Source organism: Cherax quadricarinatus, chromosome 40, assembly GCF_038502225.1.
Source record: "Cherax quadricarinatus isolate ZL_2023a chromosome 40, ASM3850222v1, whole genome shotgun sequence".
NCBI classification, from domain to species: domain Eukaryota; kingdom Metazoa; phylum Arthropoda; class Malacostraca; order Decapoda; family Parastacidae; genus Cherax; species Cherax quadricarinatus.
This window is the reverse complement of record NC_091331.1, coordinates 23,028,239-23,050,166: the sequence shown is the minus strand read 5'-3', so window position 1 is coordinate 23,050,166 and position 21,928 is coordinate 23,028,239. Positions and strand designations below refer to the sequence as shown.

Here is a 21,928-nt window from a genome sequence, read left to right as displayed (position 1 = left end):
GGGACCTTTAATGAAAGTGCCCTTCTTCTACGCAATGATATTCCGTACTGTCAACTATTTGTCCATACCTCGCTGCATTACACTGCAGCCCGTATCCACTTGAATAAGTGGTTTACAATATGTTCTTTATATCTCTCTCCTTCTCGAGCATTTTCTATCCCAGACTTTGCCTTTCTTGTTTCATCCTTACCACCACCACTTCTGTTACTTGGTGATTTTAATGCCCACCATTTCCTCTGGGGGGGGTCTCATTGTGACTCACGTGGCATTCAGTTGGAGGCTTTTCTTGCCTCTCACCCCCTCCATGTTTTAAATACGGGTACTCCCACCCATTTTGATCCTCGTACTCATACTCTCTCTTGCATCGATCTATCAGTCTGCTCTTCCTCCACTGCACTAGACTTCACCTGGTCTGTTCTACCAGACTTACATGACAGCGATCATTTTCCGATCATTCTTACTTCTCCTTCCTATTCACCACCTTCCCGTAGCCCTCGCTGGCAATTTGATCGGGCAAATTGGGATCTTTACTCACACCTCACTGCTTTTAGTGAGGTTCCTTCTTCATCCTCCATTGATGAGCTCCTACACATCTTCTCGACATCAGTTTATACCGCAGCTTCTCATTCTATACCCCAAACCTCAGGCAGGCATTCTCAGAAGTGCGTGCCTTGGTGGTCTCCTGCTTGTGCTCGTGCAGTACGTTTGAAACGTGCTGCATGGGGCAGGTACCGGTACAATAGAACCGCTGAGAGACTTGTTGATTTTAAGCAGAAGCGTGCGATCGCTCGCCGTGTCATCCGTGAAGCTAAACGCACTTGTTGGCGAGACTATGTTTCCACCATCACCTCTGCTTCTTCTATGAGTGCAGTCTGGAAAAAAGTGAGGAAATTGAGTGGTAAATACTCTCCTGACCCGGCTCCTGTTCTACGGGTCACTGGTGTTGATATAGCAAACCCTCTCGACGTTGCCATTGAACTTGGCACACATCTGGTCCGTATTTCCCGAGGGCTCCATCTATGCCCCTCGTTTCTTTCCTCAAAGTCTGCCAGAGAGTTAGTACCCTTTGACTTTTCTTCTCTCGGAGAAGAACAGTATAATGTGCCTTTTACACTTCAAGAACTGGAGGCAACGCTCTCAGCTTGCCGATCATCGGCAGCTGGGCCTGATGACATTCATATTCGTATGTTACAACATTTACATCGGTCAGCCCTTGTAGTCCTCTTACACCTCTTCAATCTTATTTGGGCACAAGGAGTTCTTCCCCAGCTGTGGAAATCTGCCATTGTTCTCCCTTTCCGCAAACCGGGTACTACAGGACATGATGCCTCCCACTATCGCCCCATCGCTCTTACAAGTGCAGTTTGCAAAGTGATGGAACGCCTCGTAAATCGACGTTTAATGTGGTATTTAGAGACTCACAACAGTCTCTCCGCTAGTCAATATGGCTTTCGTAAGGGTCGTTCTACCATAGACCCCTTACTACGCTTGGATACGTATGTTCGTAATGCCTTTGCGAATAATCACTCAGTTATTGCCATATTTTTTGACCTTGAGAAGGCATATGACACAACTTGGAGGTATAATATTTTGGCCCAGGCCCATTCCTTAGGCCTCCGAGGCAATCTACCATCCTTCCTTAAGAACTTTTTAACTGACAGACATTTCCGTGTTCGAGTCAATAATGTTCTTTCCCCGGACTTCGTCCAAGCTGAAGGTGTCCCTCAGGGATGTGTTCTAAGCACAACACTTTTTCTCCTTGCTATAAATGATTTGGCCTCTGTTCTTCCACCCAATATTTGGTCATCACTCTATGTTGATGACTTCGCTATTGCTTGTGCAGGCGCTGACTGTCACCTTATTGCAGTTTCTCTCCAGCATGCGGTCGACCGTGTTTCCACTTGGGCCACCACACATGGGTTTAAATTTTCAAGTACCAAAACTCACCAAATTACTTTCACTAGACGCTCTGTTATCTCCGATCATCCTTTGTATCTCTATGGCTCCCGTATCCCCGAACGTGATACAGTCAGGTTTCTAGGCCTTCTCTTTGACCGTCGGTTAACCTGGAAACCTCACATTACCTCTCTGAAGGCAACTTGTCACAGCCGGCTAAACCTTCTTAAAACCCTTGCTCATCTTTCCTGGGGAGCTGATCGTCGAACTCTGCTTCGCCTACATTCAGCCCTCGTTTTATCGAAACTCGATTATGGTGACCAGATTTATTCCGCGGCCTCTCCTGCTACTCTCTCTAGCCTTAACTCTATCCATCACCAAGGCTTACGTTTGTGCCTTGGTGCTTTTCGCTCTTCCCCTGTTGAGAGCCTCTACACAGAAGCAAATGTTCCATCCTTGTCTGATCGCCGTGATGCCCATTGCCTTCGTTACTATGTACGCTCTCACGATCTACACAATCCTTCCATTTATAGAATGGTCACCGATATTAGTAGACATTCTTTATTCGTTCGCCGCCCCTGTTTGCTCCGTCCCTTTTCTCTTCGCCTACATTCACTCTTGTCTTCCCTTCAGTTACCACCTTTATATGTTCATGTAGCATCTCACTTTTCCCTGCCCCCCTGGGAAGTTCCAGCTGTTCGGGTCTGTTCTTTCTCACTCCCTTGCTCGAAAGCTCAACTGCCTACGGTGGCTTCCCGCTCTCTTTTTCTTGATCACTTCCACTCCCATTCTCATGCCACCGCTGTGTACACAGATGGCTCTAAGTCTTCAGACGGCGTCGGATTCGCAGCAGTGTTTCCGGACAGCGTCATACGAGGGCATTTACTATCTTCAGCTAGCATTTTTACTGCTGAACTGTATGCCATTCTTGCAGCACTTATTCGTATTGCATCTATGCCTGTGTCATCATTTGTAGTAGTCTCAGACTCCCTTAGTGCTCTACAGGCTATACGAAAATTTGATACATCTCATCCCCTAGTTCTCCGTATCCAACTTTGGCTACGCCGTATCTCTACCAAACATAAAGATATTGTTTTTTGTTGGGTCCCTGGTCATGTCGACGTACAGGGCAATGAACAGGCAGACACTGCTGCGCGGTCAGCAGTATATGACCTACCAATTTCCTATCGAGGTGTTCCATTTCTGGACTATTTTGCTGCAATAGCTACCCACCTTCGCACCCGTTGGCAACAACGTTGGTCAACTCTGCTCGGTAACAAACTTCATTCTATTAAACCGAGCATAGGTTACTGGCCGTCTTCTTGTCATCAGTGCCGAAGTTGGGAGACCACTCTCTCCCGCCTTCGCATTGGCCACACTCGTCTTACTCATGGGTATCTCATGGAGAGGCACCCTGTTCCTCTCTGTGAGCAGTGTCAAGTTCCAGTATCGATTAGCCACATTCTGTTAGACTGCCCTCTCTATCAACGAGCACGCAGAATTTACCTCCAACGTCGTCTTCGTTCTACTACTCTCTCTTTACCTTCCCTTCTTGCTGATGGACCCTCCTTTAATCCTGACTCTCTCATTGACTTCTTGACAACGACCGATTTACTCCACAAACTCTGATGATACTTTTCGCACTCCCCTCAGCCCTTTCTGGTTCAGTCTCTTGCTGCCCTTTACCCTTTCACCATCCACTGCCCCGCTGTTATCCGTAACCTGTTGCTCATCCATCTCCCTTTTGCCACCTGATGCCCTCACTTCCTTCCTGCCCTGCAGCGCTGTATAGTCCTTGTGGCTTAGCGCTTCTTTTTGATTATAATAATAATAATCTTGGGACCAAAGAAGACAACTTGTCAGGTCCTGTTGTTTTTTATTTGTCTAATTTGCTTAGCAACTTTTTTTTACTTCCTCCTTTGTTGTGGTAATGATGCCTTGTTTCTTCATGTTCATTCATTTTTTCTTGTACTCTGACATAATTTTTTTGAAATCATATTTAGTTCCTCGCATTCCTTCTTGTCGTTCCTTAAGCTCTGTCCTTTGGTCCCATACAGTCATCTGCATGCTGTGCCTATATAGACGTTTTTGTTTTAACTTCATTTTCGCCGCTATTACATGCTCATGTCACTGCATCTCTCATCAGCATATACCTGTTTGGTTCTGAAGCTCGCTTCTCTTATGACTTCAGTTCTTAGTCTCTTGTATCTCTTCCACGCTCTGCTGATTCTTGATTTTACGTCTTTACAACAGTGGTTAAACCGATAGTTCTTATCTTTTCTGCTTATTCTCTTGGGTTTAAATTTCTTCCCTTCTGCCAGGCACCATCTCATCTCTTCTGTTTTCATTTCAGTTCTTCGTCCCACTGGACTGAGTTCGGGAATTTTTCTCCGTACATAGTCTCCTCTTCTGTAATCTGGTTTCTCTCTCCTTTCATGCTCCTTTTCAGGCTCATGTACATCAGGTAGTCAAAGCATAGGACTAATTAATCTCTTGCTTGATCCCAGTTTCTCTGATGACTCGCTTGTGAAGACTAGATTTAATCTTACCAGCTCCTCTTTCCTTTTTGTTGTCGTACCTCTGAAGCACAGCTAAAGTATATGTAGTTCTCGAGCACTACCTCTATTAGCTTAGCCATTAAGCCAGCTTTCCCATGTGGGTCCCATGTCTCTTTGTGGTTAGTCTTTTATAATTAGTTTCGCCGTATCCCTGTGGGCTCTTTGGTGCTTCTTCTGTAATGGCTAACACGGCCCTGTTACTTCTTTTTCGTAATCCTGTCCTGATCTCCTGCTCTTTAATTACGGGACTGTTGATTACTTCTACTACTACTACTACCACCACTATGGGAACTGGCCGGTCTTGGCTGTGCTTGTTACCTGGTCATTGTCCTCAGTGCTACTATTCCTCTCATTTTTCGAAATACTTACGGTTGCTGGAGTTTTCTGTTGATTGCACTAATTGCTGAGGCTTACTGATACTAGGGCTTTCTGTTGCCAGCGCTTTCTGTTGCCAGGGCTTTCTGTTGCCAGGGCTTCCCGTTCCCAGGGCTTATCGTTGCTGGGAGCTAGGCGGCGAAGGTAATTAACTTCCGTGACTGCATGTAAAAGATAGAGATATATTATTCAGTTTTCTTATTCGTTGCAATTATTCACTCTGAACATGTTACTCTGTTCCCACGTATTCCAGGTTTTTCTTTACACCTGCTGTACATTCATTGTCTCGTCAGTTGCCTGGCTTGTCAGTCTTCGTGGATGAAACGTCGCAGTAAGGCTTTCACTTCAAATATGGTGTAAACTTTTCTGTTATTTTTCTTCGATGATGCTTTAGACTACGTTAACAGACTTTCATGGCCAGGGTAACTTCAGCATGCCAGGACTTAACCAAGTTTGACCCTTGGCTAGGCAGTGCATGGAACCACGTTCTTTACCTCTGGAACCTCGTTTCTTTACCCCTGGAAGTTGCGGCTCTTTAGCAACGCGCTTCTTTGGTGGGTGGACAAGGGTAAACCAGGAAGTTCGGTGTTGGCATTCCCAGAGTCAAGCTGCTGGTTACGCATCCCTACCTTGTGGCAAGGTGGTACGTTCCCTCCTGGTCTATTTGTATATTCCCTGCCTAAATTTCAGAGTTTGTATGTTTTAGTTTGCAGGTAGCCTCATGTATTATGAAGCAGTGCTATCACCTGCAGCTCATAAGACTACCATTCTCCACGAGCCACTTTGGGGCTGGGCAGATGGCAGACCAGAGGCCTAGCTTCTCCCTACGAGCCCCGTGAGGGCGGGGACTGTGGCTAGGTCTGGGGACAGTTGGTCCCAAAGATGAGGAGGTACTTGTACCTCCTCCCATGGGAGACTTAGGTCTCGAGATACTCCCCAGATAGGGAGCCAAGGCCTGGTTAACACTCCTTGGAAAAGACCCGGGCCGGGAGAGTACCGGCGAATAAAAAAAAATAGCATTGCGACTTGAGTTTGCGATAGTGTTGGGTGAGCGGGGCATCTCTAGGCTTGCTGGCAGTGTAGTGTAGCGTTATTTTTAGCTAGGGCCAAAAAAGTATCAGAATATATGAAAGCAGAGGAATAACTGTACTGATAATAGGGATAAAATGCCATCTTTATTGGATGGTTATAGTCATGGAACTTTTGTGACTCCAAGGTCACAAGACCATAACGTATCCAGTAAAAATGTCCTAAGTGTATGCAGTTTTGTCTTTTCAAGCAGATGTTATGTATCCTGTTGGTCTTAAGTTGCCTCCAGCCCTCTGGTAATTACTAGCATATTCCTCACTATAACATAATCCCTGGGATAATTGGTGGTTGTAGCGACTTTCTTTTCAGGGATAATTATAGACGAGTTAGTTTATATGTGAATATGAAATTACTTTTATTTAGAAAATAGGGATAGAACGAAATAATTAAGACTGGTTTAATGATAGGTACTCCAGAGCCACGAAAACGATAGGACCTGGACCCAGTATAAAAAGTGCTAACCTAGACTTCGTTTCTCCCTGGGATGGCAGAGGTATGTCAGCATCTTTACCTGGTATCCATGTTGAGTCAGTAAAGCGCTGGATCTCGAAGTTCCCCGTGACTGAAGGCTGAAGGGTGGCTGCACAACTCGTGTGACGCTCAAAGAGTAACTATTGGTCTATTACTCTACGTCGATGGGTTCTCCTTTAATTTACCAGGAATCTTATTGTCAAATCTGTGAAATAACATTAACTTATAGTTCACAACTTTGTTTCCATTAGTGATTCGATGATTTTTCAACATTCTTCTCTTCATTGGTCCATATTTATGCCTTCATCACTTGTAACACCAATGGCGATGTTACACACATTCACCTTTTTTTCATATCTCTGCTGCTCTCTAATCATATATTTTGCATCAGTTACCTTCTGTGTGTCACCATTAACTCGACACATGCTGGCATACACCGGAGCCATTGTGTTCGTTGGTACTTCGCCTTTTCCATATCGTCTTCATGGTTCTTGCTAACACTTTTTCGATGCGGCAATCAAATTTTGCGCAAACGCAATCCGACTTTAAACACTGTGACTCCAGTCATCACTGCGGTCTCTGCATTCTTATTGAATGATTAAGAATTAGTGTTTTTAATGGGAAAACGTAGTCCTTCTTTTCCCTTGATAATGTTGCAGGCAGAATGCAAAATGTGCAGTTTATTGAAAGTGAAACCATGTTCACGAAAACATTTTTAAGACTCGTGGAACAAAAGTTCTTTAAAAAAAAAATTAGTCACTACCTATACGGTTTTTGTCACAACACTCGTGTCTGCATTTCTGATTCATGTATTTTCCTGCAGATGATTTTTTTTCGTATGTCACTTGCTTGAGTGATTCAGTTGCTTCCCTTTTCTCGAAGTATCACAGTTTGTCTCACGAAATTGTAATACAACGACTGCGTATTACATACTCCATGCTCTTCAAATCTGAACAGAAATAAAAATCCTATTTAACCTTCGACACTGAACACGGCAGACGGATGATGGACTCGACACATACTACAGGTTCTATTTTTTTCTTTGTCATTGCTTCCATCCTATTCATTTTTTAACGTTTGTATTTGCTATGTTGAACATCTTTTATTTAGAGGAATATTTTGCAACTTGATCAACTCCCCCCCCCCTTTTTTTTTAAACTTGGATTAATCTAACAAAAGGAAAACAAGCTCCCCAGTTTGCCAAACTATATAACCTATCCAAAACCAAACACGATTGCAGTAATAATGAAAGAAAAATAAGTAGGAATCTGAAGCAATACTGAAAGAAAAGTGAACATGGTTGAAGGAGGAGAAAAAACATCCAGATATATCTTCCCTTCAGCTGTGAATGTTCTGTTCACCATATTCTTCATTTTTTGTGTGTTCGTATGGCTTATACTGTAGTATAAATCACCACAATTTTTTTTTCAGTTCCCTGGCAAACTACAAATTGACTCCATTTTGGAACTTACACTGGGCACTTGGAAAGTTTACACATTCGTATAGTTAAATTATACAGACGAGAGAGAGAGAAAGAGACAGAGAATGTGCTCTGCTAGATTTGCGGCAGTATGTTAACAAGAGCGCCAGTAAGGAATAATTGTATGATTCTTCTTTCTCCGCTCATAGGTGCACGCTGAGCAGGGAGTCCTTCTGCCCCCGCAAGAACCCAACGGACCAGGAGAGATGGGAAAGCCCGTGTCACTCCCAAAGGACCTGGACCCGGAGATCAAAAAGAAGGTAGACGAGGGCTGGAAGAACAACGCCTTCAACCAGTACGTGTCAGATATGATCTCCGTCCACCGCACTCTTCCTGACCCACGCGATGAGTGGTGAGTACCTCACGTGTTTCCTGTTTCCACCTCAACAAGCATCACTCTTTCAACTTAAGGTTAAGTGTCATATTGTAAGAATGGTGCCAAAAAAGAGAGCTAGAAACATGACAGTTTTTATGTAAAGCTTCGAGCCATAGTTAATAGTATCAAGACAATTCACGTGAAAATATCACTGCAGATTACCATGCAAGGAACGTCTTTCTCACACCACCCATTCTCACTCGTGTATTTCTCTAAAATCCAAAATATATTTGAAGCTATCTTCAAATGATTTAGCTTCAGTAACACTGCTATGGAATTTATTCTGCTCACTCACAACTATCGCCAAACCAAGGTTATCATATATATTTTCAAAATCTAAATTACTCCACTTTGCATCCATCTGTTGACGTAAAAATCTCTGCGTCATGGTTGCCCTGTGGAAAATGTTGTCTCTTGCTCTGCCCTTATAAAATGTATTGAAGAGGGTAGCGACACAATTAGTTGTATTTAATTTTGACCAATAATGAAATCACAACCAAATGTGTCATTCTAACCTCATGGAAAGCTCCGATACTTGCTTACTGTACCCCAGTACCTGCCTACTGTACACAGTTTCTGCTTAAGTTCCCACATCTTATAATTTCTGGCACTATCTCGGGCCAGATAACTTGACTCCATGATACATCTGGAAGTGTCGTGCGCATGAGAGTGCACAGGTGTCTCCTGTTTCATGAATTTGATTAGCAGAGCGGCTCTGCTACACAACTGCCGGGCTTCATAGCCATAGTTGATATCTCTTTGCGTGCTTGTGCGTGCCTGCGTGTGCATGGGTTGAGTGTTTCAGCGGGGAGTATTGATGAAAGCGTGTATTTACCCATTTGTACTTCACTATTTGTGGTTGTAGGTGTTGAATTCCAGATCCTGGTTTCCCCTGTAGACTGTGTATATACGTTGAAGGAGTGTGTCTGTGTCTGTGTGCGCGTGTTTGTGAAAGGGGTAGTGTGAGGTGTGTGGAGGTTGAGAACGTGTTAGTTGTGTGTAAATGGGAGTATCATATTAGTGGACGATACTGACAAGTTGATGAATAAGACGTATGTTTAATACCGTGTGTGTGTGTGTGTGTGTGTGTGTGTGTGTGTGTGTGTGTGTGTGTGTGTGTGTGTGTGTGTGTGTGTGTGTGTGTGTGTGTGTGCGCGTGCGTGTGCGCGTGTGCGCGGGAGAGGGAGGAAGGGATAAGGGATGGAAGTGTTAATGCAGGTGAAGTTCGCCTGGCCGCCAGCACAGGTGTTGGCCACGTTAATGCCAGCGTGGGGAAGGATTTACGTGTAGCCAGTAGTGCCAGTCCACCCGGGAAATAATTTCTTGTGAGCGAGGGTGTGGTGTGGGCAACTTGTGATGTGATTACCACCTGTGTTTGTGTTTCCACACACCTACTTTGTTGAACCACCTGCTGCTGCGTTATATCTTATGCTTTGGTCACCTAATTATTGTTGGTGGTAGCGGTTGCGTTGCTGAGGTTATTGCTGATGCTGCTGCTCCTTATCCTCCTATATTCCTTATCTTCCTTATCCTCGTTATATTCCTCCTCTTCCTTATCCTCGTTATATTCCTCCTCTTCCTTATCCTCGTTATATTCCTCCTCTTCCTTATCCTCGTTATATTCCTCCTCTTCCTTATCCTCCACTTATCTTACTCATTAATCCTCTTCTTGCATAGTCTTTAAGCAATTGATATTTTTATGCCCTTGCTTCAGCATTCAGTTACGTCCACTTCGTGGTCATAAGTCACGTTTTGAAGACAACGTTAGTGCTCACCTCAGCTGCTGCTGCTGCTTTTATCTGCACGTAAAATATATACATGACTTAAGCTGAGGAGGTCATCTTATATTCTGAAAGCTGAGGGCTGTTCTTAACTCATTTCGTTTTTTGTCTTCTGACAATATATTATGATTAACTTTTAGGCGATTTTTTTTTGTTAGGCAACATACATAAAGAACACTACATGAAACTGGATCCAATTATTTACCAGATATGTCATTAGTCCCGTTAGCTGAGGTTCATGAATGTCTGTTGTGAAAACATGCTCTGCATACAAGTAATTCGAGGAACGATAAATAGCTGAAGGAGTGACGTCCCTCAGAATGGTGGAAGTTATTATGGCTGACCGTAATGTGTTATAACAGCAGTTGTCTACGAAGCTGAGCTGCGTGTGGAAAAAGATAACATTAGTCTTATACGTAATAGTATGGCCACTGATCCCTCTCCTGTGTTGAAGATGGTGCTGAAATATGTCTTATAAAAGGCTTGGTTGATATTAAAAAGTAGCAACATTTCTCACCGCTACTCCTTATTCAAGAATAACTTTAGTCACTTTGCCTTGTTCAAGAGTAGTCACCTCGTCTTCTCTTCTACCATGTTAAGTAGTTACCTTACCTGATCCGTTACCATCCACTATGGACCGGAAAGAGTTGGACCATAATTTATGCCAGTTTCTTGGACACCTTTAGTGCAAGCTTCGCATCGTGTTTTCTCTTAGTGAAAACAGTGTTGCAAGCTTCACCACGTGCTTGCTTTTAGTGAATGCAGTCACACATCACTATATTACCTTTATTCAGAAATGTGATATATATTCTCTCTGTCTCTCTCTCTCTCTCCCTCCCTCCCTCCCTCCCTCCCTCGATAAGGAGAAGTTCAGCAGTTAGGAAGACATGTCAAGGGGCCGGTGAGTCAGACATGATGGCTACGGCGTCCACTGCTGCCTGCACAGAATATTGAAGTGATCCCTGCCTCCTCGCTCCCCGCTCTACTACGTGTGGGTACACCTCAGTAGAAGTGTGGACACAGAGAGAGAGAGAGAGAGAGAGAGAGAGAGAGAGAGAAACGAAAGTAGGTAGGTCTGTGTACACGCCTATATATACTTGCAGGGGTCAAATCCCAGCTTCTGGCCCCAGCTCTCAACTTGCCATTTCCCGGATTCACTCCCTCTTACCCTCGTGGACTTTGTTGTACCTACTCTTAAAACTATGTATGGAATCTGCCTGACATCTGTGTCCCCGAGTGCCTATTTCCCGCCTCTCAAACCTCCTAGCCTATCCCTGTCTACCCTATTAAATCCTCTTGAGAATCTTGTATATCTCCCCTGGTTCTTCTGTCTTCAGATGTCATTAGATTAAATTCCCCAGCCCTCTTAGCTCTGGAACAAGCTTCGCTGCATACAGCGTAATTTCTTTTCAATTTCCTAACATACTTTCTTTTTTTTTTTTTTTTTGGCGTGGGTTACATACTCGTGCTGCATACGCCACGGTGGGCCTGGCATGTTGTAAAAAGGACCCGGAATGACTCTCAGTAAAGACTCCCGAAGGCTACTCTAGATTTGCTTGACGAACATTGGCGGCTGAGGTTATTAGGTTGATGTGAACCTGTGTATGAGTGTGTGAGAGAGATCTAGCGCACGTTAACTAGGAGTTTAAATGGGATGAATGTACCCCTGTTACATTAAGGTGTTGGCTAGGGCTCCATCTTTAACATTCACTACAGTGATGGAAATGATATCTATCCACATGTGTTCTGACCTGCTTACTCATGGCTGCCTGGATAGAGCTACGTCCACTCTCTCTACTTCGTAATATTTTTCAGTGCTTATTTCATTTTATTGAAAATTTTGCTTCCATTTGTGTCGTCTCGTTACAGGCCAGTTTCTGTGCTTCGGGATCTATGATGTGGTGTTTACCCTAGTTTAATTTTTGTTTAATTTCATCCGAAGATAAGAATAGTTATTCTTATTTATCTCTACGTATGATTTTGCTTCCTCTAGCGCCATTGGACTTGCTCATCCTGTTTAGAATTAATGTGATGACTGTGCACACTGCCTCAATGTATGGTCCATACTGACTATTGGTTTTATGATTTGTCTTGTGGCGCTCACGGCTAGGGGTGGATAAAGCCGTCAACGGGCGAGTCTGGTCGAGATTCAAGGGCAGAACTCTCAAAACCGATCTTAGGTTTGAAGGTGGCAATGAGTGTTGGTGAGTGTGGAGGGGTGAGAGTTACCGTATTTTCCGCCCTATAAGGTGCACGAGTATATAAGGTATATATAATGTTTCCAACCAGTTGTAACGTAACCTTAGTAAACAACTGCGCCTTATATGCTTAAGGTCAAGGGTAGGTTTTTGGGTTACGCTTTAGTAGTTGTTTACTAACGTTGCGTTACAACTGGTTGGAAACGTTGTTATATATGCCTTATATGCTCGTGCGCCTTATATGCCGGGAAATACGCTATGTCGTGAGTATGACTATTACATATGTAACAGGAGAGTGTAGCTTGGATTGTTGGAGCTGAGGATGGAGGTAAGTAATTGATGGGTGGTACGTATGTTAGGGAACTTTGTGTGGTATCCACTTCGTGTGGATAACTTACCCCCCCCCCTCCTCCCAGTGTATAGCGCACTCACTTCAATACTGACTGTATCTCCTTCCGGTTTACATGTCAACAATAGATTAAAATATCTGATTGGTCAAAAGAGAGGCATATATAGGCAAATCAAAAGAGGGGAGGGGCAATTGAGAAATCGATATGTTCAGTTAAAGAGAGAAATAAAAAAGGGAATTAGAAAAGCAAAAAGAGATTATGAGGTTAAAGTTGCAAGAGAATCGAAGACTAACCCAAAAGGATTCTTTCAGGTATACAGAAGTAAGATCAGGGACAAGATAGGCCCACTCAAAAGTTCCTCGGGTCAGTTCACTGACAGTGATAAGGAAATGTGTAGAATTTTTAACACGTACTTCCTCTCAGTTTTTACACAGGAGGATACCAGCGATATTCCAGTAATGATAAATTATGTAGAACAGGACGATAATAAACTGTGCACTATTAGGGTCACAAGTGACATGGTCCTTAGGCAAATAGATAAATTAAAACCTAACAAATCCCCAGGCCCTGATGAACTGTATGCAAGGGTTCTAAAGGAATGTAAAGAGGAGCTTAGCACCCCTTTGGCTAATCTTTTCAACATATCACTACAAACTGGCATGGTGCCAGATAAGTGGAAAATGGCAAATGTGATACCTATTTTCAAAACAGGTGACAGGTCCTTAGCATCGAACTATAGACCAATAAGCCTAACCTCCATAGTGGGAAAATTTATGGAATCAATAATTGCCGAGGCAGTTCGTAGCCACCTTGAAAAACATAAATTAATCAACGAATCTCAGCATGGTTTTACAAAGGGGCGTTCCTGCCTTACGAATTTATTAACTTTTTTCACTAAGGTATTTGAGGAGGTAGATCATGGTAATGAATATGATATTGTGTATATGGACTTCAGTAAGGCTTTTGACAGGGTCCCACATCAGAGACTATTGAGGAAAATTAAAGCACATGGAATAGGAGGAGAAATTTTTTCCTGGATAGAGGCATGGTGGACAAATAGGCAGCAGAGAGTTTGCATAAATGGGGAGAAATCAGAGTGGGGAAGTGTCACGAGCGGTGTTCCACAGGGGTCAGTGTTGGGCCCCCTGCTGTTCACAATCTACATAAACGACATAGATGAGGGCATAAAGAGCGACATCGGCAAGTTTGCCGATGACACCAAAATAGGCCGTCGAATTCATTCTGACGAGGACATTCGAGCACTCCAGGAAGATTTGAATAGACTGATGCAGTGGTCGGAGAAGTGGCAGATGCAGTTTAATATAGACAAATGCAAAGTTCTAAATGTTGGACAGGACAATAACCATGCCACATATAAACTAAATAATGTAGATCTTAATATTACGGATTGCGAAAAAGATTTAGGAGTTCTGGTTAGCAGTAATCTGAAACCAAGACAACAGTGCATAAGTGTTCGCAATAAAGCTAATAGAATCCTTGGCTTCATATCAAGAAGCATAAATAATAGGAGTCCTCAGGTTGTTCTTCAACTCTATACATCCTTGGTTAGGCCTCATTTAGATTATGCTGCACAGTTTTGGTCACCGTATTACAGAATGGATATAAATTCTCTGGAAAATGTACAAAGGAGGATGACGAAGTTGATCCCATGTATCAGGAACCTTCCCTATGAGGATAGACTAAGGGCCCTGAAACTGCACTCTCTAGAAAGACGTAGAATTAGGGGGGATATGATTGAGGTGTATAAATGGAAGACAGGAATAAATAAAGGGGATGTAAATAGTGTGCTGAAAATATCTAGCCTAGACAGGACTCGCAGCAATGGTTTTAAGTTGGAAAAATTCAGATTCAGGAAGGATATAGGAAAGTACTGGTTTTGTAATAGAGTTGTGGATGAGTGGAACAAACTCCCAAGTACCGTTATAGAGGCCAGAACGTTGTGTAGCTTTAAAAATAGGTTGGATAAATACATGAGTGGATGTGGGTGGGTGTGAGTTAGACCTGATAGCTTGTGCTACCAGGTCGGTTGCCGTGTTCCTCCCTTAAGTCAATGTGACCTGACCTGACTAGGTTGGGTGCATTGGCTTAAGCCGGTAGGAGACTTGGACCTGCCTCGCATGGGCCAGTAGGCCTTCTGCAGTGTTCCTTCGTTCTTATGTTCTTATGTTCTTAAGACGTGTGGTTTCGGACGCCGTTCATTTCATACTTCACTCATAGACTACTTCGACGCTGATGCTTGTGTATCAGTGATGCTTGTTTATATCTATCCTGAGTGATCCCTGTCTTTGTCTGCCGTGAGTGACCCCTGTCTGCTGTCAGTGATGTCTGTCTTTGTGTCAGTGAACCTTGTTCATAACTAATCTTCAATTTTGAGAAAAGAATGTTAGAAGACTTTCCGGTCTTTCCTGACCCATTTTCTTCGACGTATGCCCCACACCCATGTATGTATGCCTCCCGATTAGTGAACCTGATACTAAGGGTATAATAAGCGGGGGCTCCATCGTTATGTCAGCACCTCGGTTCAACTAGCCAGTCACGAGGAAGCCCGCCAAAGTTGTGAAGTGATATACTCGTGACTTATGCTTGGCAGACTTGCCGTCTAGTCTGGTCGCTACGCTTCTCACTGTGTCTCTGGCTTGCATTTCTTGTATTGCCTTACCTGTATATTAATGCATTCACGGACAAGTGATTTTTAACCAAATGATTGTACTGGTCGAGCCTCGAACCCTCGAACTTTAACACGCCACACTCGTTGCCTGTTAAAGTTCGAGACGTCCTAATCCACTGGACCACCAGTGTCATAAACAACAGGCTTCTAGTAGCACTAGACTTCACTCCTGTTGCGGACACACATGTGATTGTGTCAGTCTAAGGACTAATTTCATTCTCGCCTCGTTTGGAATACCAGTGGTCCAGTGGATTAGGGCGTCTCGAATTTTAACAGGCTACGAGGGTGGGGTGTTAAAGTTCGAAGGTTCGAGGCACAGCCAGTGCAGTTATTTACTTAAAAACCACTTGTTCGTGGATGCATTAATATGTAAACTGCTTGTGCAATTGTATTGTGGGTTAATTGTTCCAGCAACGGAAATGATTGTTGTTATTTGTTCCGGCAACGGCATTGTGGATTGTTAATTGTTCCAGCAACAGTATTGTGGGTTGTTAATTGTTGCAGTTATGGTATTGTGGATTACTTGTAAAATGTCTCAGCCACGGAGCTTCGATCCTGTTAGCTGTTTGCTGTGTCGGTGGATCCTGTCTTTTTGTCTGCTTCTGTGTCACAGATGACTGTTTTTGTATGCTGTCACTGCTGTGTCAGTGATAACTACCTTTACCAGCTGTTAGTCGCATCTGTCTCTGGCAACACCGGTTCTTCGCTCTGATATTCTCAGTTTGATCTCTGTTGTGTGGCGTTTCTTCTTTTCCTCAAAACAATATCTGGAATATTTCAAGATTTAAAATTTGCTCCTTCAGTACTCGTAAAGTGTATACGACATCTTTCGCGGATGTAACTTGCGTTGCTGTGGATTTTTGGGGTCCTAGTGGAAGGCAAGGGACCACATTTGGTCTAGAGTGCAAAAAATTGTGGCCCTAGTGAGGAGGTGGAGGAGGCTACACATACTATAATGAATATATCGTGACCTTGAAGAGGAGGTGGGGGTGGAGCAGGAAGGCCACACGTGAGTCGGAAGACTCCCTGAGCAAGAGTTGTGGCTCTGGGAAGGGTGGGTGGAGGGGAGCCACACGTCGGCTCGGGAAGGGTGCCCGAGCAGGAATTTATGGATTTGTGATGCTGGACGAGGTGGAACTTATTGGACGGGGTGCCAGATGGAGCAGAATTTGACGGGGTGGCATGCTAGGTGGAGCAAAGGTTATGACTCGAAGCGAAGATTGAAGTAGAATTTATTTGACCTATGATGCGAAATAGGAGAATTTATGACTTAAGATGTTAAGTGAGGGAAAATTTGAGTCGGAGCGTTAGATGAGAATGAATTTTAGAGTTGGGATAATTTATGAATCGCAATATCTGATACGGAATTTGAGAGTTTGGACGAAGGGTGAGGAAGAATAGGTTGGAACGTTAGTTGGGTCCGAGTTAATGGGCTGGAACGTTAGTTGGGTCAGAGTTAATGGGTCGGAACGTTAGTTGGGCGAGAATTCATGGGAGATGTTAGAGGGACAGGATTTATGGTGGCACCAGCAAGGAAGATTTTATGGTGATAGGTGGGTCGATTCTATGGGTTACTAGGGTAGACTAGACTAAACAGCGTGTGACACTAGAATAGAAACGACTTGAATGTCAGAGAGATTAAAGAGAGTTTATTGCTAGAAGACACTATTGTAAGTCATGCTAATTAAGGCTGAAGTTATGAGTCCAGTTACTTAGGGAAAAAAATTGTTAGGATACTCGTTGAGGCAGAAGCTGGGACACACTGTGAGGCAGAAGTTATGAGCTGGGTTACTCGGTGAGGCAAAAGTTATGAGCTGGGCTACTCAGTGAAGCAAAAGTTATGAGCTGTTACAGCCAGTGAGGAAGTTATGAGCTAGGACATTGCGAGGTAAAAGTTATGAGCCGAGACACTAGTGTGAGGCTGAAGTTTTTCAACGGGAGGCACAGCTTGAGACCGAATTTATGGATAGGCATGGTAGATGAGGCAGAATTTATTGACTAATTCAGGAAGTGGGAGAATTCATGGATTGGAAAGCTGTAAGACTCTAAATGAATGTATCGAAATTCAATATAAACTAGAATTGTGGGAAGATGAGAAAACAAGGTGGAGAGTTTAGAAGAGGATGCTTTTAACCTCGGGCTTAATGCACACACAACCCACAATTTGGAGGGACAGTGTGACAACGTTTCGGTTCGACCCGGACCATTATTAGGTTATTACAAGGCGGATCGAAACGTCATCTGAAGATTTTTTTTCTGACTTGTGGGTTAGGTGTGAAGTGTTCCAGCCACCCTATTATGATTTTAATTCTTCATGGTCTGGACTCTCCAGGTTACTGGAAAAATCAGATTCTTCATTGCCTCTGGTGGCTGGAGTGGATCTTGTAGGTCGAGTTACTGAGAGAAAAAACATTAATAATTTTGAGAACAAAGAGGCACAATACCGTGATTGGCACATTACATAAACCGCACATAGAAGAGAGAAGCTCACGACGACGTATCGGTTCAAGACAGACCGAAACGTCGTATTAAGCTTCTCTTTTCTATGTGCGGGTTATTTGTGTATTTATAATTTGACGCATTCTTGTTTCCGAGATTTTCATTAACGTGTAAACAGGCTTATGATAAAAAAAAAAACTTAGTATCACATGTGAATTGTAATGTCTACGCGCTTCTGACAAAATATCTATAGAATAAATAATGAATGTTATTCCTTCGTACGTTAGCTTGCGTGCGGCCAGCAGTAACAGCCTGGTTGATCAGACCCTAATCCACCATGAGGCCTGGTCTCAGAAAGGGCTCCGTTGACCCCCGAAAGCCTCTCCAGGTAAACTCCAGGTTATCTTTCGTTTAGCCTTACCTCGGTGGGAGAGGCTGATGTGTTGGCTACGAGGACTCCGCATATATTTTAACGTCTTCAGTAACTGTTATGTCAGAATAACCGATTATGAGTGAATTTGGCACAATGAACACTTGGCGTTAAGTAAGGTCATTTATTTTAATGGTCGGTTTTACGAAAGTGAATTAGGGACTCGAACAATTATAGCCTGGTGTAGGCTGTTGGGAGTTGCGTTTGATTTTGTTCGTGCTTAGCCTAGAGGACGTGCTAGAGGTTCATCCAAGCAGACGCGGTGATCGAATAGTGGCATTAATTGAGAGTTCATCCATACACAACCTGCAGCTGACGTTCAATGACAGCTTATTCACACACGACCTACAGCTGTTGTTCACAGGAGTATACATATATTTCCTCCAAATGATGTACTCTAGTTTAAAATGCCCACCCTCACTGGAAGCCGGATGCTGCAGAACACATGCTCCCTAGATTCAGGTGGCGCGTTGAAGGCAACGGTGAAGAAAATTTGGAGAACAACCTTTATACTGGGACAATGTTTGGCTCTGCGTCAAGCTTTACCAGCCACTTGATAAAGCTCGACACAGAACAAACTATTATCTGCACTCTCATTAAAAGTATCGGCTATATTTTCATCCATGTGCTGACTAAAGGACCTTCCTAGCATGAACCAATAAGCCTGATACTGATCCATGCTACGTTCTTTATTTCAGGTTATATCTGAAAGACTTTTAAGGATATACAACGAAACTTTTGAAATGCTTATGTGACCATGTTGTGAAGTTATCAGTGATAAGTTTGTGAAGCTCCTAATATTGACGGCCTGTTACCAAGGAGCAAAACAGGTGTTTCTGGGTAGGTTAGAGGCTATGGGCTTGTTACCGGCCTTGGTAATAGACGGTGATGGACGCAGAGCTGTAGAGGGGTGAGTGAGTGATCCGAAGTCTATAGATTTTTTCTAGGAAAAAAAGGAGAAGAGACGAGTATTGAGGAAGAGAGAGAAAAGAAAGGGATAAGGGAAGAGAAGATAGGGAGGAGAGGGGTATTCCTGGATAAGCTAGAGCCTCCATTGATTAACTCGCTCTATCAGGAGCGTTATGTACTAGAGGATAATTAAGCCGAGTTCTTGGATAATTTAGATGTCACTGTAAATTAAGACTGCAGTGAGCTATTCCTGCGTGTACATTTCACAATGGATCCGCTTATGTCGTGTTTACCAGGAGTGATCGGTTAAATAGCTCTTGTAACAGACTAAATGTATTTCGGTCGCTGCGTGATACGATAAAGGTATTCTGGGAGTCCAGTCTGCTCTGCCTCAATGCACACAATTGGAATTGTGCAGAGTTCGGCATAAATTGATCGTGCAGTTAAATGTAAGTGATGAAGATTTTCAGGGAATCAGAGGCATTCACAAATGATCATAAGGAAACATACAAATTTCTCCAATAAAATGGTAAATTAGGATACTACACAGCCAAATATAATCTTTCAAAGAGACCAAAATGACCAACATTCAAAGACAGTTAGTTTCATGCAAGCTTATTATACATAACATTCAAATGTTTAACAATGATCTTGAGGGCACGCAAAGCATCCAGAAAATTGTGACTACGCCGCCTAAACTCGTAAACCAATCTATCTAATGCATACGATGCGTCAGCCATTGAAGATTGATGCTGTTCACAATTATTACATTTTAATCACTGGAAAGCGTTAGACCCGTAGGGGTCATATATCTCGTGTGAGATAGCAGGTATTCAGATTCCATAGCAGCAAGAGAAAGTCCAGTTTTTTGCCAGAGCCCCTCACCGGGATCAAGGCAATATAATACAAACACGTAAAACAATACTGTATCATTTCCGAAATCAGAACGCCTGAAGGGAGTTCCTTGATGCTGGTGAGGGGCTCTTGATCTTGGGAATTGGAGCTGTGCTCCAGTACCCTGAATTGAGCCTGAATACCTTCCATCATCTCCCCCCCCCCACATGCACTGTATAGTCTTACGGGTTTAGCGCTCCCCATAATTATAATCCGAGATTAGAAGTATCAAAGTGGCATTAGCACCATAAAATATTCCAACCTCCTCCTAAGTAGGACACATGATTGTTGTAATTTTGAAGTCAGTCAGATGAGCTTGTCTTCACGGAAACAAAAACCTGGGAATGGCCTATGTAACATTGTCCATGTGGCAACCACGCATGCAAATGATCTCATGAACCTTGCCCATGATACATTACACAAGCGTTGATAACACTGATCAACAGCAAAAATGCTTCCGAGACCAGAGTAGCATTTCTAACTAATTTTAGGTCACTGAAAATGAATATCATGGTTAAAATTATTTGTTAGCTCTATTTTTCAATATATACCTACGTGTCACAACAGGTTGCAACAGGCTTGTGGCAGTGTTTTTCTTACCACACTCACAATCTCACTGCCCTTCATTATTGTTCCATTAGTCATAGAAGGTGCTTGTGCTGTGCAAGTTTTTATTTTCAGTTGAAAGGTAGGTGATTTTCTTAACCAAGCAGGGCGGATATACCAAGTACTGCTGCTTTCTATGTGAATGGGACAGCTGTACAGGAGGTTCCCACTACATCAGAAGACACTGGCCACTTCTTCAGTCATTGGTGCCTAGGATAAAAAAAATGTTCAACATCCACCTCTCTTTGAACTAAACAAAATTTTGCTACAGCCACTACACAAAAAACTGAGGCTAATAAAAATCTTTGTAAAAGTTATGGACAAATCCGGTCAGGGATTAAAGTATTTAACATCAAAATTCCCCTCGCTGAGCGACGTTAACATAAGAGAGGGAGTCTTCAATGGTCCTCAGATTCCAGAGCTTCTTAAAAATAGTGACTTTGAATGCTTGAGAAGCATTCATGTTACTGGCGAAAGGATTTCTCGGAAACAGAAGGGAAGGCAACTATGAAGAATTGGTGGAAAACCTCCTTAAAATCCACTTTTTGGACTCGCATTTAGACTTTTTCCAGCGAACTGTGAGGCAGTTAGTGACGAACATGGTGAAATGTTTCACCAAGATATTAAAACCATGGAAAAATGGTACCAGGGCAAATGGGCCACAAGAATGCTTGCAGACAATTGCTGGACATTGGCAAGAGATGATTCTTCAGCCCACTATAAGCGTCAAGCAAAAAGGCAGAGAGTAGGTACGGATTAGAGTTTAAAAACATACGACACATATTGTACTTTATAATAAAATAAATATTACGTCTCGTATCTTTAAACCTAAAGCCAACAATCATTTTTCAAGGTGATATTTGGATTCAGAACATGAAAATACATAAAAATTAACTAATTTCATTTAAGAAGCATACAACTTTTCAAAAATTGTTGACCAATCAAATACGGCGTTCTTGAGTAATAAACAAAAAAATAATGTGAGAACGCAAACGAAAATGTTCTTGAGAATGTTCCGAAAAAAGGGAGTCTTTCCTCGTTAAAAAAAAAAATCCACTTTGATAATTTGCAAACATTTGACAAACTGGCCTCCATACATCACAGAATTAATACAAAAATACTTCCTATTAAGATACACCAGCATTTAGGGTTTGAAGCCGATCAGAAGAGGGGTTTTCTATTCATTACATGGGGAAACAATTTGTTTAATAAAATTGGCGAATTGAAATTTACACAACTCGGTGACAAAATGAATTTTAAGAATCCCAGTTGTTGCTACTTTTTTTCTGAAATACAGGGAGAAGGTCGGGGGTTGCCGGAATTGACAGCAGGCGAGCAGCAATAAATAAGTTGACCTGCTGATTTGACCCAAAAGTTTCTTTGGCAA

The 21,928-nt window shown here is 42.9% G+C and overlaps 1 protein-coding gene across 1 annotated transcript in view; it reads left to right on the top strand.

The window, feature by feature from the left end:
• The window catches only part of Pgant9 (polypeptide N-acetylgalactosaminyltransferase 9), a gene marked incomplete in the record, with an annotated part of 429,187 nt that overhangs the window by 220,461 nt on the left and 186,798 nt on the right, over positions 1-21,928 (top strand). Inside the window, 1 exon segment of the mRNA XM_070092791.1 lies at positions 8,019-8,221. Coding sequence (XP_069948892.1) covers positions 8,019-8,221 — 203 coding nt within the window.